At 45.2% G+C, this 26,891-nt stretch overlaps 1 protein-coding gene across 3 annotated transcripts in view; it reads right to left on the reverse strand.

The window, feature by feature from the left end:
* The window catches only part of Astn2 (astrotactin 2), an 886,217-nt gene that overhangs the window by 243,649 nt on the left and 615,677 nt on the right, over window positions 1–26,891 (reverse strand). For all 3 annotated transcript variants that reach the window (XM_070012528.1, XM_070012521.1, XM_070012512.1), the window contains 3 exons: window positions 19,551–19,675; window positions 15,048–15,152; window positions 10,099–10,278 (listed from right to left, as the gene is read on the reverse strand). In XM_070012528.1, the coding sequence (XP_069868629.1) occupies window positions 10,099–10,278; window positions 15,048–15,152; window positions 19,551–19,675 (410 nt within the window). The remainder of the gene's footprint in view (window positions 1–10,098; window positions 10,279–15,047; window positions 15,153–19,550; window positions 19,676–26,891) is intronic.

The raw sequence follows: 26,891 nt of genomic DNA on the forward strand, positions 1-26,891 counted from the left end.
GCTTGGGTTCAAATCCCTGCTCTGCCAAGTTCCCTGGTGTGAACTCCGACAAGTTACATCACCCTTCTAAGCCTTAGTTTCCTCAAGCATGAAAAATGCAGATAACACCTCCTACCTTACAGACTTGTTGTGAGGAGTAAATTGGATGAAATAATGTATGTGAAAGTGCTTTGTGAGATACACTCACTGAGCACATACGAAGGATTATTATTCTTGGTGCATACCAATAGGAAAAAAGACTAGGGTGTTCTGTTCCAGATGGACTCCATCTAAACCAGGGAACAAATGCTTTTTTTTTTTTTTTTTGGTAATTTCATATTGTGGAAATGGCAATCTCATGGGCCTATTTGTGCTTAATGAACCACATCCTGTATCATTTTTTTTTTTTTGCCTGGTTCTGAGAAGAAATAACTTGGCTCTCTCCTCACTGGCATGCTGCAGACTAGAAGGTGTCCAGATTATATTTAACCTCTTCCAGTCTCCGTGCTCGCTCTAAGTAAAATCTCTACTATAGAGCTAGACTCATTTTACAATCAGCTACCCCAAAGCCAAAATATAAGGGGAAAAGAATATTTAGCTAACTTCTACCACCATGCTCGGCCCCATGCATGTGCCCTAGAATGTGTCCAGGATGAGGGATTTTGTTTTATTTTTTATTTATTTACATATGTATGCATGCATGCAGGTAGTGGGGCTTGAACTAGACACTGTCCCTTATCTTTTTTTCTTCTCAAGATTAGTGCTCTACCATGTGAGCCATGGTTCTACTTCTAGCTTTTTGGTAGTTAACTGGAAATAAAGAATCTCATGGACTTCCCTGACTTGGCTGGCTTCAATCCTGGATCCTCAGATCCTCCTGAGTAGCCGGGATTACAGGTATGAACCATGAGCGCCTACCTCAGGCTGAGATTGTTAACCTTTATTACAGTTAAGGAGTACAGAGTTTGAGGAGATTGCCCTGAGGTCATTCGAATTAGGAAATGTAGACGGTAAGTGTATAGGACTTCAAATTTAATGCTCTCAGATCCTCCATGAAATGCTTCTATGCATCAGTATTCTTCACTTTTTCTAACATCACAGGGGCTTGAACTTAGCTTTTCCCCTTCCAGGATGGTGTTCTATCACCATAGAGACACTTCAATATCCCTTTTTTAAAAAAACATTTTTTTGCTGGTTAATTGGAGATAAGAATCTCATGAGCTTCGGACCAGGCTGGCTTTGAATAGTGATCCTCCATCTCCTGAGTAACTAGGATTAAAGGTATGAGCCACCAGCACCCCACTAGCCCCAGGAGTTTCAATCTAAAGAATAACATAAAAGGATCTTCATTATTGAAATAGTCCGTGATAATTAATTTTATATATTAACTTGACTGAGCCATATAGTACAGATATTTAGTCAATTTATTCTGGATATATCTGTGACGATGATTTTGAATAAGATTAACATGCAAGTTACTGCAGTGAGTAGATTTCCCTCCTTAAAGGGAGTCAGTCTTATCTTGGCAATTGAAGTCTAAATAAAAACAATCATGTGGCCCTCCCTGAGGAAGAAGAATTTCCCCCTACTTAGCTGTCTTGAGCTAGGAGACTGGCCTTTTCCCACCATCAGAATTCAGTGAAACATGAGCTCGTCTTGGATCTCAGGCTTCAGCTTTCAGACTGGAATGGACATCATTGGCTCACAGGTCTTTCCACACTTAAAACTGGAACTATCCATTGGCTCGTCTGGTCTCCAACTTGTCAATGTACACATCTTAGAATTCTGCAACTCTCCATAAATGTTGAAATAAGCTGACTGGGTCTAACAGGTGCCATCTTGGCTATGTGGTGAATAGGGAAATGGATTTAACTGTTACCATCTTTTCTTCGTGGTAAAGGAAGATAAAGTCCCACCTCTCAGGTGATGGGTGTGGCTGAATCCCAAGAGGCAGGAGTAAGGACTTCAATGATAGGTTACTAGACCTGCCAGTCTTGGGTCATGAACTCTCAAGTGCCCTTTCCAATAAAGACTTTCAATTGACCTCTCAAAATGTGGCTTCTCTATTTCTTGTTATTGAGTTACCTTACAACACTGTGTATACCAAATTTATATCTATCTATCTATCTATCTATCTATCTATCTATCTATCTATCTATCTATAAACAGTACCTATTTGCCTATCACTATTTATATATGTATATCCATTCTGTCAGTTCTATTTCTCTGGAGGACCCTGCCAAATATACATTTTCTGGGCTTGGGTTTGGATTAATGGAAGTGACAGAGTGGCTGCAGGTAGACCCAAGTAGGAGGCAAAATCTGGAGCCTGGACCAGCTATGATGGTGGCTTGGGATGTGATGGCAGCTGTGAAATGGAAGAATCATTTCAAGAGCTTTTTGATTGTCCAATTGATCGGACTAAGGATGGTTTGGAAATGGAGTGGTGGGGGTAAGAGTAAGGTGAGAATGCTGCCCAGACTTCTGGCTCTTCCTCTAAACAAGAAAATGATGAATTCATTTGAACACTAGGAAAGCACTGGTTTGTGTATGGTGGGGTTTGGGCCAGAAGAGGAGCTAACAGGACAGTTTATCTTCGAAGAAAGCATTTGGAGCTGGAGATACCAAGTGGGAGGCCTCAGTACAGGGTCAGCAACAGAGAACATGATTGATTTGCCCAGTCTAGCGAGAGAAGCCCATAGGAAAGGCTTCCTGTGAAGTGGCATTTACTAGTTTGGTGGAGGAGGATAAGACTGTCAGAGAGAGACAGAGACAGAGACAGAGAGACGGGGGCGGGGGGGGGGGGGGAGCAACAGCCAGGAAGGGTAAAGACAGAAAGGGGCAGGAAAAGAAAGGCCTGGTCCCTGGGAAGCAAGCACAGAAAGTGCCTGGAGCCTACACAGCAGTAGATTCTGTCAAAGGCTTCTGCTATGCAAAAGGTCAAGCAAGATGGGAAGTGAAAACTGGCCCCAGGTTATGGGATCACTGGGGAAGTATACCAGCACCCTGCAGGTCTCAGATCCCCAGAAACAGGTCCTTTCATGTCTGGTTTCTGTCTTTGAAGCAAGTTCCCCCAGGAAACAGGAAGCTCTAGAGAGTTCTGTGGCTCACATCCGCCCCTGGGCCACACCTGTCAGCATAAGAGGAGGTGACATTTGAAGACATCTTTCCCTCTCCTCTGCTCCCATCCCCCAGCACTAATCCCTGATCTGCCTCCCAAAACAGCCAAACTCCTGCAGAAAGTAGTCCAGAAATGTTTCAGCTGACATTCAAAAGCACATTGCAATTCAAATGGAAATGCAAAAATGCATTCCCTCAGACAGTCTTGGCAAATTAGAATAGAGATAAAACACCTTTAAAAAGTGGAGATAGGCACTTATCTGTGGGGACATCTCTATACTGTGGATTCTCCTAATCAGAACTCATGAACAGCATAAGATTCAGATGAAAAATGTCCTTTCATTGGGTCACAGAGGCTGGGGAGAACAATGCGTGCTCAGAAAAGGCATGGTCATCATATAAATTCTTTTGCTTCCAGACTTTCTTTTCCATTTCTCTTTTGGAGTTTTGGTGATGTGCCATTTTTTTGTCTCTGTCTTTCTCCTCCTCCATTTTCCCCTCACCAGTGTGTGTGTGTGTGTGTGTGTGTGTGTGTGTGTGTGTGTGTGTGTGTGTGTGTGTGTGTGTGTGTGTGTGTGTGTGTGTGTGTTTATTTACACAGAGGATGAACAATTTATACAGACATACCTGTCACCTTCCAGGGTCACCTTCCTGGGTCTCTCTCCATGAAATAAAAGGCAACTGAAAATCAGGAAGCCTACCAAACTGGTAATTTATGTATCCACTCTACCCTCGCTAAGTAGAAAATGACAGGGGATGATGAAAGACATAAAACCCCTTTCAATATTCTCTCCATTCCAACTCCACCCTTTTCCCTCCACTGGTTCCAAACTTGAAGCTCAATTCATGAGGCCCTCTACCTCAGGCCAATGTCTACCCCATTCTTGGCCCTGGTCAAATGACAAGGGATGGAAATCAAGCAGCAATTAAATCTCTCCTGTAAACACACACACACACACACACACACACACACACACACACCTCCCCTGAGAACACTCTGATCCCAATGGATTGGGCAGCCATGGGGGAAGGGAATGGGTTGGATGAAGGTAAGAATCAGGTGCACAACTATACTAAATAGGTCCATCCATTGATTTACTTTCTTATTCAGCGTACACAATGACCCTAGCATTTTGGATATAGGGAAATTGATCTCAAAGAGTGAATTGATTTCCCCAAGATCACATAACTGGTAAGAGGTAGAGCTGGGATTTTAACTGAGCTCCATCTGATTGTAAGAACAGAGCTCTATCTTTAAATGAGGAAGTCTTTTCTAAAGGTATCCAGAGAAATAGGGAAATAATCAAGGTATAATCACAAGGTATCAAAATCACAGCTAGACAGCACAAATTTCAAAGAAAAGATGAAAGGGAGCCATAATTGGGGGAAAAGGCCTAGCAACATATAGTGTATTACACCGGCACATGTGTTTAGGGAAATGGGTGAAGGCAGAGGTGATAGTATAAGAGGCAACTTAAAAGATGCTTTGGTTGTATCTTGCGAATTCACTAAAAGTCCCCAAACTTTGTTCCTGTGCCCTCTGATCCAAGCTATTCTCTGCTGCAGTCAACTTGTGACTTACCGTAGGCTCTAAGAAAGGCCAGATGCATTGATAACCATCTTGTAGGAAAGCAAACAGCCCCTCAAACAAGCGATGCCTTATGATCATATTAAAGAAACCACCCAGACACTGGGGCCAATGGCTCATGCCTGTAATCCTAGCTACTCAGGAGGCTGAGATCTGAGGATCGTGGTTCCACACCATCCTGGGCAAGAAAGGCCTTGAGAGTCTTATTTCCAATTAGCCACCAGAAAAATGGGAGTGGTGCTGTGGCTCAAAGTGGCAGAGTGCTAGCCTTGACCAGAAAAATTCAGGGACAGAGCCTAGGTGCTGAACACCCAGAAACTCAGGAGACCACCTTGTTCTTGTTCTGTTCCAGTAATAAAGTGGTAAAGTGGAATTCTCACAAGGCTAAAGACTGAAATAATGGTCAAGCAGGCCACACTGGTGACTGGGGACTGCAGACCTTTCTCATTCACTGCTCCCAGGTCGTCTTATTTAACCTGTCAAAATCTATATCCTTGAAAGTGGCTGAAGATGTACCGAATTGCGGTCTTCCCAGGGATGCCATGTAATAAATCTCCCTTTTTCTGCCCTTCACCATTTCTCTTTATTTGGCATAGGAGGGTGATTGGTTGGACCAAACTCTCGATTCCTGACCTTTGGGCCTGGGATCTAAAAACCTTGTTTCATTGGTTAAAGGACTCCAACAGGCAAAGCTAATGACATTCAGGATTTGTATCATAGGAAATGACTTCAGTACTCCAGTTGTCTCCTGAAACCCATCTTTACCCAGATTAGGAATCCAACTGGTCTCTCTACCTTATTGATCTGTCTAGTACTTCCATCCTCTTTCAATGGATGGAAAAACCCCAAACTCCCATCTGGTTATAGAAAACTCTACCTGCCTGTCTGGATCTTTCTCATCATTTTAGCATGCCCAGGCCTTCTCTACAATCAGCATCAGAAGTTAAGTCCTTTTTATTCTAGCTTTTAATTTTCCTATGGCAGAGAAGAAAATCTATAGGGTAAGAACCAATGTATTCCCTTCCTGAACCTAGAACAAACATTGCAGAGCTCTTTCTCAATGATCCCAATGATTGCCATTAAGTGGTCTAGATAAGCCTTAAATGGTCAGGAGAGCTGACCAGGAGAGCTACTGGCCATGATAATGTGCACATCCCTTCCCTTTCCCAATTGCCTACAAGTAGACTTAAAAAAAAAACCCCAACAAAATCTATAACGAAACAATGAAATGTTGAGAGACTAAATCAACCTATGTCTTACCTACTCAGGTGCTCCAGCATTTGGCACAAGGTATGCAGAGAGAAGTTCACTGTGGTGAACCAAAGAACTGATGAATGACAAATGTGAGGGTCCTCCCGCTCCACACCCCAGAAATGCACTTAGAACCACTTGGGTCAAGGAGACTGAAAACTCTCCTGAGAAATATTCTAATCAGGCAGCTTCTTCACCCCATGTCCCTTGGGTTTCCAGTGACTTGTAGTGGTGGCCCTGGATCTGAATGGTGGCCAATATTAGTACATCTGGAAGGCTGGAATGCTTGTTTCCAATCGATGGGGAGGTTGTGTCTGAGAGGAAGGAAACCCTGGGTTCAGCTTGGCTCCTTCACTGATGAACCATGCCATGGAAACCTTTTTTTTTTTTAACTGAGCCTAGGTTTCTGTTCTGCAAAAGATATGTGAATACACATGCCTTCTTTGTTTTGGTCAGTAGACAAACAGGATAACAAGCAGCTTAGAAGAAAGTCTGTGGCTATTTTCTGTGCCCTGTTTGGTCCATTCCCTAACCTGCTCTTCCAGGATTGATCCTTTCAGTCCAGGGTAATCTTTCATCTGTGTCTCGGATTTCACTTAATTAATAGATTTGAAAGACTCTCTAAGACCTTTCCATATCCGTGAAAATCTTGTTGAATTTGTCCCAAGAAGGGGGAAGGGGAGGAGAGTCATGAAGGGGAATGGGTTTGATTGGGGTGTATTATATTCATATACGAAAGCATCACAGTGAAATCACTCTGTGTAACTCATGTGTGCTAATAAAAAATGTAAAAAAGAAAGGAAGGAAGGAAGGAAGAAAGGAAGGGAGGAAGGAAGGAAGGAAGGAAGGAAGGAAGGAAGGAAGGAAGGAATGAAGGAAGGAAGGAAAAGACAGATAGACATTTGGAGATTGTACCCAGTGGCATCTATAGTTCACAGGCAGAAATAAAAGTTGAGGTCACACATTAGCCATTGTGGTTTTATTTCAAGTTACTTTAAAAAAAATTGCACGTATTTTGGGGCTGGGAAGGTGGCTCAGTGGTAGAGCGCTTGCCTTGCATGCTCAAGGCCCTGGGTTCGATTCCTCAGCACCACATAAGCAAAAAAAAAAAAAAAAAGCCGGAAGTGGCGCTGTGGCTCAAGTGGTAGAGCGCTAGCCTTGAGCTGAAAACCTGAGGGACAGCGCCCAGGCCCAGAGTTCAGGCCCCACGACCGGACCCAAAAAAAAAAAAAAAAATTGCACGTATTTACTAAGTGTCAGGCAATTTACCTTCATGATTTCAGCTCATCCTCCCAAAAGCTATGCAAGGAAATTACTATTCTCTGTTGATACATGAGGAAACTGAGATTTAGACGTTATTTGGCCCAGAGTTACTTGGCAGGGGTATGAGGAGAGGAAGCAGGATGGGAAATCTCATCTGTTCAATGGCACAGACCTGATGCATTCCTCCACTCATACAGAAGTAAGTTACTTCCTAGCATCCTTGCCAAATATTAACATAAAGCCAGAGTGGACGATGGACCATCTGAATGGCCAGAGAGGAAGAAACACAATGAGAATGGTTCAAGTGGAACTCCACTCATCTTAGCAGCTTACTCGGAAGCAAGGATGGATCATGGAAGATCACTCCAAGTTCAATGATCACTTCAAGTTCAAGGTCACTCAGAAATCACGCAAGTTCACTCAAAAAAGTTTGTAGCACACCAGACCTAAAGGGAGGCCCTGTGGCTGCTGTGGTGGCATTCTTCCTGCCCCTTCTCCCACTTTATATAGGCAACACATTCTTGTCTAACATCTACCTACAGAATGAGATTTTCTGGAACGAGGAGGTCTGAGTCCTGGAAGCAACCCATGATGAAAATAGGATGGAAGCTAGCATCAGAGTAACGTCTCGGGTCCTGAAGATGGCACTAAGGAAATTAGTTCAGTGGCCGCAGTGAGCGAAGGATTTTATAAACATAACCTAATTGTATTGCTTTAAACTCCTGAAGCTTATTGCCCTGTTTAATGATGTGGCACATTATTTATAGGGCAGCACAATGAGACTTCTATTGATTTAATGCACTTCCTTAAAGACTGTCATTGTCACAGCCATAAAACCAAGCTATTCCCCGACAACTCAATTATGTCTTCTGAGCCTATAAACCATCCATGCCTCATAGCTGCGTATGAGAAGCAGGCAGGGGTGCAAGCATGAGTGGGGTAGTGTAGAACCTCCAGAGGCAAAAGGGGGAGGTCTGGAGAAAACAAAGGCCAACGCAGGACCTCAACCCACAGACAAAGAGCAGCTGGCAAAAGCATTAGAATGTTGAAAGGCATTGTACTCATAAGCTGCTTGCTTAAATACTTCCTTTGCACAACTACTTAAAGATAATAAAATAAATAAGAGACTGTGGAGAGAGCTCTGCTTTGTGCCTGGCCAAGGGGATATGTGTCTTTGCACAAACAAAATTGGAAGGCAGAGCTCAGTGTGACCTTAAAGTCCAATATGGCTCTCACACCATCTATGCTTGATGAATGACGAGCGGTTCAGTTTTTGGAGATAAGATGGCTCAGTCATACAAACAAGTGGGAAGTAAGTTTGTACCTTAAGAGCCTTTCTCTTATTAGGTAAATAATTCATATTAATAGTACTAATTATACTAAGAAACTCTGCAATAAAAGAGGGAAATAACATGGAGTTTTGCCACAAAATCAGCTGTGGTTTCTGGCCCTGGTTCTGCCATTTACTAGCTGTGTACCCATGGGTACTTGACTTGGCATGTTTGAGTCTCAGTTTCTCAAATGTGAAATAGAAGTATCCATACATGGACCTACCCACATCTGCAAGTACAGGTGCAATGTTTCTCTTTTTTTGGGGGGGGGTCCAGTCGTGGGGCCTGGGCGCTGTCCCTCAGCTCTTCAGCTCAAGGCTAGTGCTCTATCACTGGAGCCACAGCACCACTTCTGGCTTTTTTGTTTTTGCTTATGTGGTGCTGAGGAATCAAACCCAGGGCCTCATGCATGCAAGGCAAGCGCTCTACCACTGAGCCACCTTCCCAGCCCCCAGGTGTAATGTTTCTAACTTCCTCAAAATGCTAGTCCACAAACCACTTCTTACTTTAATGTGGGAAATAGACACAAATTGCCACTTAAGTGTTCATTTCACAGGAAGGGAACACTTACAGGAAAAAGAGGACTTTCCCAATGGCAGACTAGTTTCTTGAACCTGCAGTGGTGGGATTCTAACTCTGGTAATACCACCCAGACTCTGGTGGCTCATGCCTACAATCCTAGCTACTCAGGGAGCTGAGATCTGAGGATTGTGGTTTGAAGCCAACTTGGGCAGGAAGTCTGTGAGATTCATATCTTCAATTAACCATAAAAACAAACAAACAAACAAACTGGGGGCTGGGAAGGTGGTAGAGTGCTTGCCTTGCATGCATGAGGCCCTGGGGTTTGATTCCTTAGCACCTCATAAGCAGAAAAAGCTGGAAGTGGCACTGTGGCTCAAGTTGTAGAGTGCTAGCCTTGAGCTGAAGAGCTGAGGGGCAGCGCCCAGGCCGAATTCAACCCCCATGCTCGACAAAAAGACAAAACAACAACAACAACAACAAAACCCAAAACAAACAAACCTGGAAGTAAAGCCGTGGCTCAAGTGGTAGTGTGCTAGCCTTGAGCAAAAGAAGCTCAGGGGCAGAGTGCAGGCCTTGAGTTTAAACCCCAGGGCCTGTGCACGCAGAGGAATTATAACTGTCGATTGGGTATGATGTAGCTTTTCCAGAGGAGCACAAACTCCTCCTGGATTCTCCCAAGAAGACTATCAAGGATAGACCACTGCCAAGTGGTCTTTGATCCTTCTCCCTCTCCTTCCTGCTTGAAGATGGAAGAATCTTAAACATCGAGCCTACAGTAAACCTGAGATCTGTAGTCTAGGGCAAACTGAGGCTTCAGGAATTACATATACTGAAAAGAATCCTGAGGGATCATTTCTCCCTACTGCCCGTTGTGTGTGTGTGTGTGTGTGTATACACAGATACACATATAAGCACATATATGTGTATACACACATGTGCATACATAGCAGAGCCAAGATTTACATCTGAGGCAGCTCAGTTGTCTCTGCAGTCGCCGCCTCCTACACCTCCCACCACCACCTCCGAAACGCACTCTGGGCTTACCTTTCTGATACTGGAGCCACAGCTGCTGCTGAACCTTCTTGCTGGGGAAGTGGATGATGCAGGTGAGCTCTGAGCCGTACAGGGCCTCGGCGATATAGTGGGAGCCGTAGTGTTGGATGAAGGACAGCAGCTCATCGCGACTGCTCTCTTTGGTCAGGATCTTGAGAACGTTGGTGAAGCCTGGACAAGGAAAGGCGCGTGCATAGGTGGTCAGATTGTAAAGCTTGGGGACTCGTAGGTTAGACATCCAATGGCAGGTGGCTCATTCCAATTCGGATTTAGTACCTACTGACTGCACTTGTCCAAAGAGGCACCTCATGGATCTCTCTGGTGGACACTGAGATGGAGTGGAAGGAACTATACAGTAGAAGGCCTAACCCCAGTGATCTCCATAGGGGTGACCTTCAAGTGACAATCACAAAGCCAAAAAGAGCATCTACACAACACTAGATGATTTCACCTACTCTTTCTAGTTGAACCTTAGCCTAAACACTGTTTAGAACAACCACCCCGTCCTGCCGATGAGCAAGTCATGAAAGGGATGAGTCTAATCCTCTAGCTGGAGGAGCTGGAGTCAAAGCTCCTTGTGTTTCTACTCCCAAGTGCACACACCAAGTAAACTGGGCCTTGTCCACAGCTGGAGTCCTGGGCTGCATTCCCGCTGGGGCTCAGTATAGCCCTGGCCCCTGCTTCAGTTTCCTGGACCCCTGCCTCCCTTTCTATCTCGGCTCTTCCCCTCCTGCTATACTGGTATATTCTCTCTCCCAAAATGGCCTCTGGGCCTTCTTGCTGTTCTGTTTTCCCTTAGTCCTCTGCTAAGTTTTCAGCACCTAGCAAAAGGCCTCCAGTACCATCAGTCAGTGGCGGCTCTTTCCCACTCTTTTTTCCCCCTCAAACCAAGTGACTGTCTCAGAGTCTCCCGGCAATGGGGGAAGGTTCTGTCACCTTCGGCTGCTAACCCCGCTCTTCCCTCCACAGTCAGCAGCTCAGCTTCCCCACGGCAAACTGCTAAGGAAGCCGGGACTGAGAAGTGGTTACCCCAAAACAGGCTGCTTTGGACTTGGAGCTTGAGAATACCTAGAGAGCACTGAGTGTAGGAAAGGGCTTGCTTTTTGTTTTTTTTTTAAACCTAGCTGACATTTTGGCCCGGTCCTCCAGGAGATACTTGGTGATGCTGGGAATCTCATCCTTAGTGAGACTGGTACACACAGCAGGAGGACTAGAGATGATATAACACCCACAGCGAAGTCAGAGCTCAGGCCCTGCCCCACCCCCGCCCCATGCACTGTCCCCTTTGAACATCATCTGTTCCTCAAAAATTGTCTCTAATCCTTCCTTCCTTCCTTTCCTCCCTCTCTCCTTCCTTCCTCACTCTCTTTTTCCTTTCCTTTCTTTATCTGTGTCAGTAATGGGGCTTAAACTCAGGGCGATTTCACTCAAGACTGGTGCTCTACCATGACAGCCAAACTTCTACCAGATTTTCTTTCTTTCTTTCTCTCTCTCTCTCTCTCTCTCTCTCTCTCTCTCTCTCTCTCTCTCTCTCTCTTTTTCTTTCTTTCTTTCTTTTTGGGTCCGGTTGCGGGGCCTGAACTCTGGGCCTGGACGCTGTCCCTCAGCTCTTCAGCTCAAGGCTAGCGCTTTACCACTTGAGCCACAGCACCACTTCTGGCTTTTTTCTTTTTGCTTATGTGGTGCTGAGGAATCGAACCCAGGGCCTCAGGCATGCAAGGCAAGCGCTCTACCACTGAGCCACTTTCCCAGCCCCTTCCTTCCTTCCTTCCTTCCTTCCTTCCTTTCTTTTTCTTTCTTTCTTTCTTTCTTTCTTTCTTTCTTTCTTTCTTTCTTTCTTTCTTTCTTTCTTTCTTTCTTTCTTTCCCTCCCTCCTTCCCTCCCTCCTTCCCTCCCTCCCTCCCTCCCTCCCTCCCTCCCTCCCTCTCTCTCTCTCTCTCTCTCTCTCTCTCTCTCTCTCTCTCTCTCTCTCTCTCTCTCTCTCTCTCTCTTCCTTTCTTTCTTTTGTCATGGGGCTTGAACTCTGGGCCTGGGCGCCATCCCTCAGCTCTTCAGCTCAAGGTGAGCACATTACCACTTGAGCCACCACAGCGCCACTTCCGGTTTTCTGGTGGTTAGTTGGAGAAAAGAGTCTCACAGACTTTCCTGCCTGGGATGGCTTTGAACTGTGATCCTCAGATCTCAGCCTCCTGAGTAGCTACGATTACAGGCGTGAGCCATGAGCACCCAGCTCCTTCCAGCTTTTTGATGGTTAATTGAGGGTAAACATCTCAGGGATTTTCCTGCCTGAGCTGGCTTTTTACTGCACGGCTCAGATCTCAGCTCTTGATTGGTTAGGATTACAGTCATGAGCCACTGGAGTGTCCAGCTCACATCCTACTCTTCAGACCTGCCTGAGCTCCTGCCTGCTCTTGGATGAATTCCAGGGCCTTTGGACCTGCAGGACCATTTCTCCTAAGCTCACATACCAGGCTTTCCCTCCCGCCTTTGTCTCAAAGGCAACCTGACATTCCTTCTTCCTTTACATGCGCATCTCCCCCAGTCCCCAAGTCCATTCCTCCTCAGGGCCCTGAACCTCACCCTTCCTTAGGAAGCCTTTCAGGCTCCGGGCTGAGCACCTGCTCTTTGTAGTTCCAGCTCTATCACCTGGCAGGTGGAAGCCCCACCTCGGCTGTCTACACCTGTGCAGCCTCCTCCTTCCATGACCTACCCCAGCCACCTTCCCCGCTCAGTCCCTAGATCACAGCAAACACACCAGCCACAACCACCAGCACAGCAGCCAATTCTGTGTCGCATTGTGGAGCATGCATCTCTCCAACATCCACAATGAGCTCCAATTTGCCAACATTTGATTTACAAGGGGGCTCCAGGAGCATCGTTACTGATTAATTAAGGCAGTACACCTTTGTAGTCCTAATAGGAACTTCACAGTTTCATTCACAAGTGCAGGGTGAAGGGGTGGTAGGAAAACAGAAAAAGGGCTCAAAGAAATGGTACTTGATTAGAATAACCTCTATCGCCTATTAACTCATGCAACTGGATAATTAATTCAGCGGTATTAATAATGCCATATTTCTATTAAGTAATATATAACAGTGCCTGGGAGGTGCTCTGTGGATCTTTATCCAGGAAGATTTTTTTTTTTAATGCAATCAAGGGCTGGGAAGGTGGCTCAGTGGTAGAGCGCTTGCCTTGCATGCATGAGGCCCTGGGTTCGATTCCTCAGCACCACATAAGCAAAAAGAAAAAAGCTGGAGGTGGTGCTGTGGCTCAAGTGGTAGAGTGCTAGCCGTGAGCTGAAGAGCTGAGGGACAGCACCCAGGCCCGGAGTTCAGGCCCCATGGCTGGACCCCCCCCCCAAATGCAATCAAATCCCTGTTATTTTCCCTAATCTGCCACTTGCTAGCTGTGCATCTTGGGGTTAGTTACTTAACCTCTCTGACCTTCAGTTTCCTGGTTTGAAATAAAAAAAATAAGTTAAATAATGCTTTCCTTGTAGGACTGTTTTAAGGCATAACTTATGAAACATTATAAAGTCCTTGACAGCAGCAATAATTACTCTCAGAAGGGAAAGCTCTCAATTTTCCAAGCTAAGAAAGCTCCATTTTGCTGATGAACAAAATACATTGAAGAAGTTTAAGGAAAAAAAAATCAGGGCTAATTAGGGGCCAACACAAACAAATAAGCCAGTGGCAGGGTTATGAGTCAGCCAGCCAGAAAACCCTACACCAGGTCTTGTCATTCGATACACTTTTTTTTTTTTTTTTTTGGTTTTCATTTATTATTTATTTTAATTCTTTCATCAAACATAATCTCCAACTTGGGCTGATTCTGCCTTAGGCTCTCAGGAGAGTAGAATACACAAGCCCTAGGTACTGCCTTCAGTGTTCAGTCAGGTCAGTGGGGGGAGATAGTCAAAATTAAGTTATGAGGGGTTGGAGGCATGGCTCAGTTGGTAGAGTGCCAGCCTATGAGCCAAAGAGCATCAGGCAGAGTCTGAATCTCAGTGTTGAACCAATAAAGATAAAATAATTTTTTTTGTCCATTGTGGGGCTTGAACTCTGGGTCTGGACACTGTTCCTAAGCTCTTCAGCTCAAGGCCATCCTCTAACACTTGAGCCACAGCGCCACTTCTGGTTTTCTAGTAATTAATTGTAGTAAGAGTTTCACTGACTTTCTTGCCCAGGCTGGCTTTGAACCATGACCCTCAGATCTCAGTCTCCTGAGTAGCTAGGATGACAAGCTTGAGCCATCCGGTGCTCAGCAAGGATTTTTCTTTTAAAGATTAAGTTATGAATCAGGCACCTGTTAGTGCTTGGCTAGAGGTATCCTAGCACAGGAATTTCTTGCTTTGTTTGAAGGGGAAAGAAGATTGGAAGAGGTAACAAAGAGTAGTCTGGCGTAGGATCCCTGAGCAAGGAGAACAGGTGAGGGAATCTAGAGGTTCAAAACCACCATCGTGAGCAAAGGTGTCTCATTTTGAGAAAGACAAATTGTCCCCAAGGTCAGGTGGGGGGTGGGGATGGGGTGTGGAGGGGGAGGACTATGTGCTGTCCTCTTAGAGAGGACGTGGGGATTAGCTCCAGGGAAGAATTTGCCATGGTTCTCCTTCCAGGGCACCAACAGGATTCACACTGTGGTTTTATCCATCTTCCCTCGGCTCTCAGTCTTGCCACAGCCTGTCCAGATATTCCTGCATCCAGGAAGCTCATTCTCCAACTGGGTCACGGCCTTCTCATCCTGGAGCTGACCTCACCATACCATATGGATCTCACTGTCCGCCGGGCGAACCTGCTCTCCTCTCCAGTTACCTTCCTTCTCTTGGCATGCCCTGTGCCAGCCAGGGCTTGGCACATAACCTTAGATCCCTGGGAACCTGGAACAGGGGGTCACTCCGAATCCTATTGGCTACCCCCACGTGTCCAGGCGATGGTCCTCACCTGCCGAGAGAGTGATGGTGCTCAGCTTCACACGGTAGAGGTTGCTCCGTACCCGCCAGCGCTGCACCATGGGGTAACCCATGGCTTCATCATACCTGATGTCTCCTGGAGGTGGGGGGGAAGGGGATGGGAGAAATGACAAAGACACATGAACACAGAAATGGACACAACTGGGCCACAATGGCCGTCCTGCAAGCTCTGAGCTCTGGATGGTGGATGATCACCTCTTCTGAGTCACAGAGGCCCAGTGTTTGGGTTCAGGCTTCCACTGAGGTCTGCCATTTTTATCTGGATGCCTTTGATCTCGGCCCCCCCCCCTGCTATTTCTCTCTTAAGCCTTCCCCTTTCCCTAACAGGTAAGAACCATCTCCCATTATGCTTAGCCCTGATGGAGACCATTGTTTCTTAACATGGTGTTATGTAAAACACATGCGGACCCATCTGGAAGTTTCCATTTCAAGTAAAAGAGTGGGAAACACTAGCTCAACCAATTAACATGTTTAATGATCAGCCACTTAAATAAACAAATAGGCATTTTAAGGCTCCAATGAAAGTACTGTGTAAATGTATCTGAATCCTTTTCACACGGGTGGATCAGTGGAACACAGGTTCCACAGAACACATTCTAGAAAACACAGACATTGTATAAACAACCACAAAATAAAGAGAAACCACCACAAAATGTTTTGCAAGTGGTTAACACTGGATAGTGGATGTATGAAAAAATTCTTACGCTCTGATTTATATCTATTTTCATTAAAAAATTCTTTACCCTAAGCTTTGGAATTGCTGTGTGTGTGTGTGTGTGTGTGTGTGTGTGTGTGTGTGTGTGTGTGTGTGTGTGTGTTTGTGTGTATATATAATCAGGATAACACTTTTGAAAAGAAATTCTCCTCACGTCAGCAGTTATTATTATTGTTGTTATGAATCCATGCTTTCTTGAGCCTCTGCAAATAACAGGCACATTTCCTCTCCTCTCCTCTAGTCCCCCGGTGAGGAGGCACTTAAAGAGAAATTTGATACCAAGATTAAAATGAGACTCTCATTGGAACAAATGATTTCTTCTTGGACATTACTATAGAATTAAAGTTGTCCATTACTGTCAGCTTTTTTTTTCCTTCTCTGCTTTTCAGGAATAATATAATTTTTAGAGGCTTTCATTTTAAAGTAAAAATATTCATGATCCCCAAAGATATGTCCACTGGAGCAAGGCTGCTTGGTTATAAATGTGTCCTTACTGTTTATCTCCTCTGTCTTTCTTGCCTTTTCTTTGCAGAGGCTGGAGACAAAAGGAGAGCAGTTAGGGGAGGGAGGGAGGGAGGGAGGGAAGGAGGGAGGGAGGACTGAGTAGTGGTTCTAACTCAGGGCAGAGAAAGTGTTATAAACATTAACGTCAGGTGTCAGGGAGCTTCTGTCTCCATCCACCACTGCTTATCCAAACCCGCAGCTGAGTGGTGGGGGCATTACTGACCAATACCCTATCTCCAAAAGAGGGAGGGACTTACACTCAGGGCCAGGCACTATCCCTCAGGGTTTTCTGCTCAAGGTTGGAGCTCTACCGTTAGAGCCACACCTCCACTTCTAGCCTTTTGTTGGTTAATGGGAGATAAGAGTCACATAGACTTTTTATGCCCTGGCTGGCTTCAAACCTCCATTCTCAGATCTCAGCCTCCTGAATAGCTAGGATTATTAGCATGAGCCATTGGTGCCTGGCTAGTTGACCATTTTGATACAGGATTTTTTTTTATTATTTTGATATAGTATAAGTTTTTATTATCTTTCAGTTGATAGAATGATGCCCAGAATAGGGAACCCTGTTCTCTTGATTGACAAATATTTTATTTAAAAAAATCTGCTTTCTCTGCCCTTCATTATATCCCTGCTTCTCTCCCATAAGTGGCCAGCATCTACTTCCTACTTCTTTACATCTCTCAGATTTCTGAGACGCAAGCCTTAAGTATAAAGCTTCATGTGTAGAATGTTAAGATTATTCCCACCTGTCTACAACAGGTATAGAGCAAAGCCTGCCTATTGCAGGCTTTCAAAAACCTATAGACTGGCCGGTGGTCACATTTTCCCTTCTTCTTCATAAAGCCGTCCCTGCTCTTATACTATCCCTGACCACAGAAAGCCTGACTCTATTCCAGACCTCCACCTGTGGAGGGGTGGGTGGAATAAATCACTGAGGTAGGGAGTTTTTTGTTTTTTCCTTTTGGCAATTCAGTTAAAAAATAAAATAAAAATAAACCAAGACACTATAGCAAATCTTTTACTAGAACACTTTCAAATATCTCTGTGGTACACACCTATACATCTTAGCACTTGGGAGACCAGGGCAGGAAAGTGATGAATTTGAGGTCAACCTGGGCTACATAGAGTCTCCGTCTCAAAACCAAAAGATTCCTGAGTCAATACAAGTAATCATATCATTTTGTAACATTGCCAGAGAATCATAATAAACCAAGCATCATAAATATATATGTATATGTGTACCTACAGTCTCTATTTCTCACTATAATCTGGCAAAAGACTTGTTTATACTCTAAGTCTCAGAGGGGAAACTGTTGAAGAACAGACAATGATCAATGATTGGTCCAAAATACTTTTCATCAGAGGACAGTAGCTCTGCATTTATCATGAGCCCATCTGTTCTTAGAGGAGATGAACTCCCCACCCCCGAGGGCATCCAACAAGGGACCGTCACTCAATGGGCATATTGTAGGCCCGACTCCTCACTAGTACAGAAGATCCAGCTAGATGCCCTTTGTATTTCATGTCAGCTTGGGATTTCTATGATCTTGTAAAAAAAAAAAAAAAAAACATCAAGGGAAGCCTATAAGTTTCTAGGCTCATTTAACAATGCATTTTTTAACATCTATGATTTCACTTCATTTACATCCTTTTTGGAATTAGACAAGCCAGGGTGGTAATATAAGACAGGGGACAGTGGGTAAAGTATCTGCCTTGGAGTTCAGGTCATCTCAGTTTAGTCTCTGATGATATGTCTATAGCCTACTCATGTTGCCTTAAAAGGAATATATGAGCTGAACTGGTTTATAGGAAGCATCACACCCTTGCAAGATCCTGTGGGTTTATGCATACCAGAGTCGTTCCCGTAGGAGGCCCTCACCCGTGTGGGTTCACTGCTGTTTGCTGTTTTACCACAGAGGCATATGGAAGTCTGACAATTTGTATGAGGTCTCCCCAGAGCTTGTGAAGTGATGGGGGGTGGTCTTGCCTTCTCTCTGAGATAGCTCAATTTTCCATTGGGGTGGCTGTTATCTTCTGTCAGTGGGTGCCACACAAATACCCAATGGCAAAGCTTAGAGTCAAGAGGAAGTGAGAAACACACACACACACACACACACACACACACACCAGCAACAACAACAAGAAAGAGTGGAAAGGTATTCTGGGGTGAGGGTCAGGAATTTGAAGGCTCAGGAGAGCCTACAAAATACAACTGTCCAGTTGGGAAACAGGGAGGTTGGCGGGGAGGGAGTGCCAGGGGCATGGACAATGCAAAGGACAGGCCTAGTCCCAGCATAGGTGCTGTGTGATGCCGCTCTGAGTGTACATTCATATCTACAAGTTGGGACAGGAATACCCTCGTAGTTGGGTGCTGGTGGCTCGGGCCTGTAATCCTGGGTAGTCAGGGAGGGTGAGAGCTGAGGATCACAGTTCAAAGCCAGCCTGGGCAGGAAAATCTACAAGACTCTTCTCTTCAATAAACAACTCAGAAAAAGCCAGAAGTGAGGCTATGGCTCAGGTAGTAGAGCATTAGCCTTGAGCAAAAACAAAGCTCAAGGATAGTGCCCAGGTCCAAAGTCCAAGCCCTAGGACCAGCAAAAACCAAAACCCAAACCAAAACAAAACAACCAAAAACCCTCTTAACAAATGGCTTGTGCCCACATACATAAACTAAAATTCAAGGGGGAGACACTCTAGGTTGGAGAGTCCACTGATTTTACTTTAGAATGATTTTTAAAATGAACCAAGAAAGCACCAAAAGGTACTGAAAGTAAAAAAGGAATAAAAATTGAGAAAGTTGTCAAGACAGTGAAAGATGTTGGCTAGGTGACAAACTCCCAGCGAGAAAGGCTGATGTGTGTTCCCGGTCCTCGGTGAAGACTCTTAATCTACACAGGTCATAGGAAGAACCCAAGAAAATGAACACTGGGCTTGGAGCTCTTCCTTGGCTTCTTTTGTTCAAGGTTGGTTGGTGCTCTACCACGTGAGCCACAGTTCACTTCCAGCATTTTTGCTGGTTAAGGGGAGATAAACATCTGCTAAACTTTTTTTTTTTTAATCCAGGCTAGTTTCGAACCTCAGTCCTCAGATCTCAGCCTGCGTTCCAGGCGTGAGCCAATGGTACCTAGCCCATCCCATCCTTGATGAATGAGAAGGTGTGATCAGACCCATCTTGGATTTGCTCAAGACTGATGTATGTGCATGGTGTGTGGTCAGGGAGCCAGCCTGGAAAGGTCTGGATGTAAGTCTTACCAGTGAGCAGCTGGAGGTCTGGGAGCGGCTCAGAGAGGACCCCCCGACATTGCTCTTCCACTGGCAGTGGGATCACCAGCAGCCCATCAGCCAACTGGGGAAAGTCTTTGATGAAGTTGTTCTCCCTGTGAAGAAGAGCAGAGACACAGCCTAATGGAGGGAGTGGAAGGAGGGAGCTGGGGGTGCAGGACGGAGGCAGGTGTCTTACAGATGGAATGGACTGGCAGCCTCGATGCCCTGCCATGGGTCCTCCAGTTTCCTGGATCCCAGCTCCACAAGTGCTAAGGACAGGCTGGGGAACCAGGCAGGTTAGAGGTTCCAAGGCTAGCCCAGTTATTGATTGACAGCATGATCTCCAGTAACTTGTGTGTTTGCTTAGAGCCTTAGTCTCCTTGACTACAAAGTGGAGACTTAGACCTCAGGGCTGTTGTAAACACTGCATGAGATGGAGCTGCTGATTGTTCAAGACGTTGTTGGATGCTCTCTCAGCTCAGTGTTCAGCTGTGAACTGTCCCCTTGCTTAAACAAAGACAAGGATCAACTGAGATGTCAGGGAATGTTGAAGAGCACAAAAAAGTTTGAAGAATGAGGGGACAAGGTTGCACTGAAGGAAGTCTTAAAGCAAACATGGATGCTCATTCCGTGAAAGGGACTTTACAAGCATTTGGGCTCATACTCCTCACTTTACAGGTGGGGAAACTGGGAATGAAGAGTGACTTCGTTGGTTTAGCCAGTGGGTTAGATTCAAACACAGTGCCTTGACCCCTAGCACACTGTTCTTTGCCCAGCCCTAACTTCATACTCCTTCACCAATGGGTAGGTAACCCAGGCCGTGAATGAGCCAGAGGACTAAATCATGAGCAAAATGTATTTACGTATGTATGTACATATGTATATGTATACATATATATGTGCATGTATGCATGTGTTTATTGTGTGTATACTAGTAACTGGGACTTGAACTCAGTGTCTCACACTTTCTCGTCTTATTCTACCGAAGGTTGGCACTCTACCACTTGAGTCATCTCCACTTCTAGCTTTTTGCTGGCTCACTGGAAGTCAATGCATCATGAACTTCTCTGCCTGAGCCAACTTCCAACTGCGATCCTCAGATCTCAGCCTCCTGAGTAGTTAGGACTGCAGACATGAGCCACTGGCACTCGGCTGCCAGTGTAGTTTTGAAGGACAGCGGCAATTGTGTAGAACAGGGGGCTGGCTTCATTCTTCAAACAATAGGCCTACCTAAAATTGGAGCAACCAGCCAAGAGGGGTGGTGGGTGGGGAGTTTGCTACTTGCTATTGGGAGGGGGGGAGGTGCATGCACAAAATGTGCCAATCAGTCTGCCTGGATGGGGTCAAGGTCATTTCTATATTAAACCTGACTTTTGAGGACACTTGGTATTCAGAGACCCTCAGAGTTGGAGACACTAAGTATAAATCTGGAGAGGGGAGGGAGGGGCAAGAACAATAGGAGGAGGCTGTTTACTGCTTTCTTTTGCCACCTGGAATGGGCAGCCTTGAAATGAGAATCACGAAGACAAAAACCAAACTACAGGGTAATCAAATCTCTGCCCAGGACACACAGCTGGGAGAGCTGGAAGGGAAAGCTACAATGGCTCTGAGAGCAGGAGACCAGCAGCAGATCACAACCTGACTGCACACAGGGGTGGTGTCAATGTGACCTCTCCAATCCTCATGGCAAGGCCTTGAAGCGGGCATTGTCATATTCCCCTACTTACACAGGCAGGGGAAAGCTGTGTGAGTGGTGGTTTCTTTTTTTCCTTTCTTTTTTGTCAGTCATGAGCCTGAACTCTGGGCCTGGGCGCTGTCCCTCAGCTCTTCAGCTCAAGGCTAGCGCTCTACCACTTAAGCCACAGCGCCACTTCTGGCTTTTTCTGCTTATGTGGTGCTGAGGAATCGAACCCAGGGCCTCATGCATGCAAGGCAAACACTCTACCACTGAGCCTGCTTCCCAGCCTGAGTGGTGATTTCTTTGGGCTTATTTTATCCCCTGAGGGAAGTTGTCTCCATTTCAAATCCTCTCTGGAAGTATTTTTATAAGGCAGCAGAAGGAAACAGTGCCACCTTCTCTTCTCCAGTGACCCTCTCCAATCCCTGTGCTTTTTGATCAAGACAGCCTTAGCGCTGTAGGAAAGAATGACTCTGAATGGACAATGGGAGAAAAGCCAGAGTACAACTGCAAGAGGCAGGAGAGCCCTGGCTCAAGGCACCCTTTCTTGGATGAAGGGTTTCCCAGGAAGCAGAAAGGGACTTGGGCAAGTGCATGGAGAAGGGATGGATGGAAAGAAGGAAATTAGCCCACCAGTGTGGAAGGCTGGGAGAGAGGGAGGCAGGTCAGCATGGAGCACTTAATGGTTAAGATAGGAATGGGAGTGTTTCTCCTCCGTACTGGGGTCTCTTTGCAGCTGCCTGGCGGTTGGCTACAATCCTGTATGGCCTCCACCAGCAGAGGGCGCCCAGGGCCTTCTCATCGGTCAAGCAATTCACAGAGAGGGGGTGGGTGGAGGGGAAACCCAAACCAAACCAAACAGAACACAGAAGGGAAAAACAGACATTGGGAAAGTTCCACTGGGCAGAGAACCTCAGAAGATAGCCAGATAGCAATCAGAGGATCGCAAAGCTGGGAAGGTGACCGAGGGACTGATGGGAGTGCTGGATTCTGATTCTCAGATTGGGGTGTGTGTGTGTGTGTGTGTGTGTGTGTGTGTGTGTGTGTGTGTGTGTGTGTGTGTGTGTGTGTGTGTGTGTGTGTGTGTGTGTGTGTGTGTGTGTGTGTGTGTGTGTGTGTGTGTGTGTGTGTGTGTGTGTGTGTGTGTGTGTGTGTGTGTGTGTTTCAAATTAGCAACAGGGCCATGATTTGTTTACAGAAACATCTCTCAAAGTATATCTATGAAAACAAGTAAAATCACTGTTGACATTACAGGGAAAACAACCTGTCAATTTTTCTTTAAATGCAAAACATGAATCATTTATTTAACCAAAATCTCATCAAAATTTTAAGGGAGTAGATCCCAGGCCCTGCAGACTATGGGAATGAGAGGTGTTATTTGTTCCACAAATACATTCAATTCATGAACTATTCTGGACCCTAGGAACAGAGAGGTGGGAAATCAACAAGTGCCCCATTTGTGAACATCAGGACAGTGTTCAAACGCTGGGCTTCAGTCTGCAAGGCCCTCACAGTGGCATCCCTTCTATTCCTACTCTTGCCACATTTCCCGGCCTTGTTGTCCAGAACCACTGATTACCCTTAAATCCCTCTTATAGAGCATGCATTGGTCCTATGCAAGCTCCACCAAGGATGAACCCTCACTTGAGCAAGCTTTTCTACACTCTGAACCTGGACAATTTCTATTCCTTATTCCAACCAAACAGTACTTTACAGCCTTTGAGACACTTTCCCCAATCAATTCTTTTTTCTTTTTTTTAATTGTGAAAATACTGTACAGAGGGGTTGCAATTACATGGGCAAGATAATGAGTACATTTCTTATCAAGCATTGTAGCCTCCTCCTTTGTTTCCCCTTCCCATCCCTTCCCATCCTCCCACCATCCCCCAGTCCCCTCACCCAATCCTCGCTGTCCCACCCCCCACCAAAGTTGTAAAGTTCGTTTTCGACATAACGACTTGTACATCTCATTGTTGCAATGGGTCCACCTGTATCCCTATTTTAACGATTTGTTTTTCCCCTTCCCCTCCACAAATTATACCGACATCAAATACAGTGAAAGCAGGGGTTATACTGTGGGGGAAGGACATACAAAGCAACAAAGAAATAATCTTATAAATGTGTTAGAAACAATAGCATGAAAGAAAAAAAATATCTTAGGGTTCATTTCCCTAACATCACCTTATCTGACCTTTTCTGCTTGACTCAGACATACACTAGATATTGCAAATAAGGGAAACCATGGGACCTATGTTTCTTTGTTTTTTTTTAACTGTATTTTTTTTTGTCTTTTCTTTTTTGGTACTGGGGATCAAACCCAGGACGTTGCACTTGCTAGGCAAGCGCTTTGCCACTGAGCTACATCCCAGCCCTTTGTTTTGGGTTTTTTTAACTGTATTTTTTTTGTCACCTATGTTTCTTTGGGCCTGGCTTACTTCACTTAATATAATTTTTTCCAAGCCTTTCCATTTCCTAACAAATGGGGCAATGTCATTCTTTCTGATGGCATTCTTTCTGATGGAGGCATAGAATTCTTGTGTATATATACCACATTTTCTTGATCCATTCATCTACTGAGGGGCATCTGGGTTGGTTCCATATCTTAGCTATAGTAAATAATGCTGCAATAAACATAGTCGTGCTGGTAGCTTTAGTGTGGTCTTGTTTGTAAACATGTTGCATATTCTCCTAGGATCTTGCTCTTCCAGGGAACACTTTAGTTTTAATCCCTAGATCTATGCATGGACCTTGTTTGATGCCCATTTCTCCCACTGGACTGTAAGTTCTTTGTGTTCCCCAAATCTACCCATCCAAGGTATCACAGCTGCCCCAGGACCTTGCTTCTGGGTGTCAACAAAGTAAAAGTCAGAAAAATCAGGTGCTCTGTGAACCTTTGTTGAAGACATGAGGGGAGGGAGGAGTCCTGGAGATAGATGATGGCATTGTGTATGGTTTATATCTTTGGATACAACACTTTCTCATCTTTTGCCTCAGGGTCCCAGAATGTTTTAGGAGCTAAAAGATACCAAAGATTTGAGTCTCAAATTCCAGCTCTTCTCCAATGAGCTTCAACATTCTTCCTCTAAATGCTGGCTATACAATACACAGACACCCTGTTTCCCCTCTTCCCCCAGGAACATTACAGAGAATTACCCAGGGAGTGTTCCATTAATGGGTACCAGATAGGGAAAGGTGGCTTTCCTAAGCAAGGGTCAGTCTGGCCTCATGGAGAGGCAGGGCTGGACTGGTTATGGGATGGGGCAGTCATGCCAGCGCTGAGGGAAAGAAAGGGGAACTTCTATACAGATAGGGATACAAAGTGGTAGACATAAGACGTGGCGGATACCATGAACACATAACAAGAAGCCTGCTTTGGAGCTTCTAGGTCCCATAGTACCTTGGAGGGGGGAGGTTTTCACACAAACACTTCTTCCCATAATGCCCTAGGTGCCTACTCAACCAATTAAAAAAAAGAAAAAAAGAGCCAGGAGGGTATCTACACAAGCCATCAAGCAATCAGCACAAAGTTCAAGGAGGGTAGACACTGGATGAGCCCCATCCTATAACAATCACCCTCTGAGAGGATGCCATGGGACTCTTTCAGCTACTTTCTTTCCCTTTCATATACACTTGACCTGTCTGCTTTCAACACTTGCTTGCTTTTGAAATGGGCAGAGAAAATGAATCCCAAGCAGGAAACAAGAGGTCCTGTGAACATCCACTTCTTCCTGTGGCTGCAACGCTTCTTCCCTTCCCCCTGCCCCCCACCAATTGGAAAGACTTCTTCTTCCTGTCACTTTTCTCCATGCATCTTGTTTGTAAACAGATGCCCAAAGAAATGGAATTTGGCGGTGGAAAGTCACAGGCTGAGATATTCTGTGGGAAGGGATCCAAATGCTGCCTGGTGATGGATATGTGTTTCAGTTCTATATGGCTTAGAGATTTCATCTGGAAAATGAAGGTCATGATTTTAGCTTCGAGGAATTATAAGGAGGAATTATGTAAAGTGGCCTTTTCAATGACGCTGGTTTATTTCCCTGATTCCAACACTGGGTTCTGTATCTTTTCAAGGGTGTCAGAGTCAGGCACAGTAAGTACCTGGCTCACTGTACACCCACTGGACATCTGCCCAACCATATATCCATGGAGCCTCCAGTGTCACCTGCATCTCAGCTCTATGTGATGCAAATCCTACAGAGCATTCCCTTTAGGAAGGCAAACACCACGTCTCTCAAGCCATGTTGACAAGCAAGGGGACTGCCTCTTTTCCTCCCTCCCCCTCTTCTTCTTTCTCAGGGCCTTTTCTCCCTCCTTCTCTCTCCCTTTTAAGAATATTGTGAGAGTTTCGGATACATTAATACACAGCAGCCAGCACGCAGGAGCCATCACCCCTCAGTTCTGGAGAAATTAGCATTTAAATTGAGGTATTTCAAGGAGGTAAATCACCCTGGAGCCAGCCAGAGCTGTCAGTAGCCTTTTCTAACTTGGGAGAAGACTCTAGAGTCTAGCCTGGATCTGGATATTTGCAGGGAGGGGACTCAGGCTCTGCCTGTCTCTGGTTGTTCACAGGCTACCCAGAAACCTCCAAAAGAGAGGGTTACATGGAACTCCCAAGCCCATGAGGATGGCTGTCTACTGTGCGCCACCTCTCACCTTTCGGCCAAGTGACGGGGTGGATTTGCCTGAGATCTGGTGTCTTCTGTAAACCAAGTTCTCCCCGTGGTTTCATCTTGTGTCTGTCATGCATGCCTGTAAGATCTGAGGAAGACGCTCCCTTTCTTTAGAATTGAAGGCTGACAATGGGGTTGAACCAAAGCTTAGCAGTACTGGGCAAGATTCTATAGCTCTTCTGTAGGAGCTGGGGTCTATCTGGTCATAATGATTAAACTGATGACAATGCTGGCTTTGCCCTATTGTGTACTTTCATTTTTTTCACTTCATTTTCCTTCATTCTTTCCCTCCTTCCCTCCCTCCCTCCCTCCCTCCCTCCCTCCCTCCCTCCCTCCCTTCCTTCCTTCCTTCCTTCCTTCCTTCCTTCCTTCCTTCCTTCCTTCCTTCCTTCCTTCCTTCCTTCCTTCCTTCCTTTTTTTTTGCCAGTATTAGGGCTTGAACTCAGGGCCTTATGCTCTTATTTGGCTGTTTCACTTGAGGCTGACACTCTACCACTTGAGCCACAGCTCTATTTCTGGCTTTTGCTAGTAAATTATAGATAAAAGTCTCAGCAGAAAAGGTCAAAAGCTATATACATATGACCATATAATATGATAGTAAGCAAAATGAACCCCAAGATAGGAACACAAATTTTTTTTCTTTCTTGCTGTTGTTTCTAACGTATTTATAATGTACAATGTGATTTTTTTGTTTCTTTGTATGTTCCTTCCCCACATATAACCCCTGTTTTCACTGTATTCTATGTCGGTGCCCGGCATCTTCTATATACACTTCTCTAAATCGGGGAGGGGCAGGGAAAAAACAAAATGCTTAAATAAGGATACAGGTTGACCCATTGTAATAATGAGATGTACAAAACACTATGTTGAAAATGAACTTTACAACATCAGTGGTAGGGGGGAGTGTAGTTGTGGAGATGGGAGGGATGGTAGGGGGAAAACAAAGGAGGAGGCAATAATGCTCAATAGATGTACCCATTA

Source organism: Dipodomys merriami, unplaced genomic scaffold (assembly GCF_024711535.1).
Source record: "Dipodomys merriami isolate MVZ:Mamm:240054 unplaced genomic scaffold, mDipMer1.0.p SCAF_11, whole genome shotgun sequence".
Classification (NCBI taxonomy): Eukaryota; Metazoa; Chordata; class Mammalia; order Rodentia; family Heteromyidae; genus Dipodomys; species Dipodomys merriami.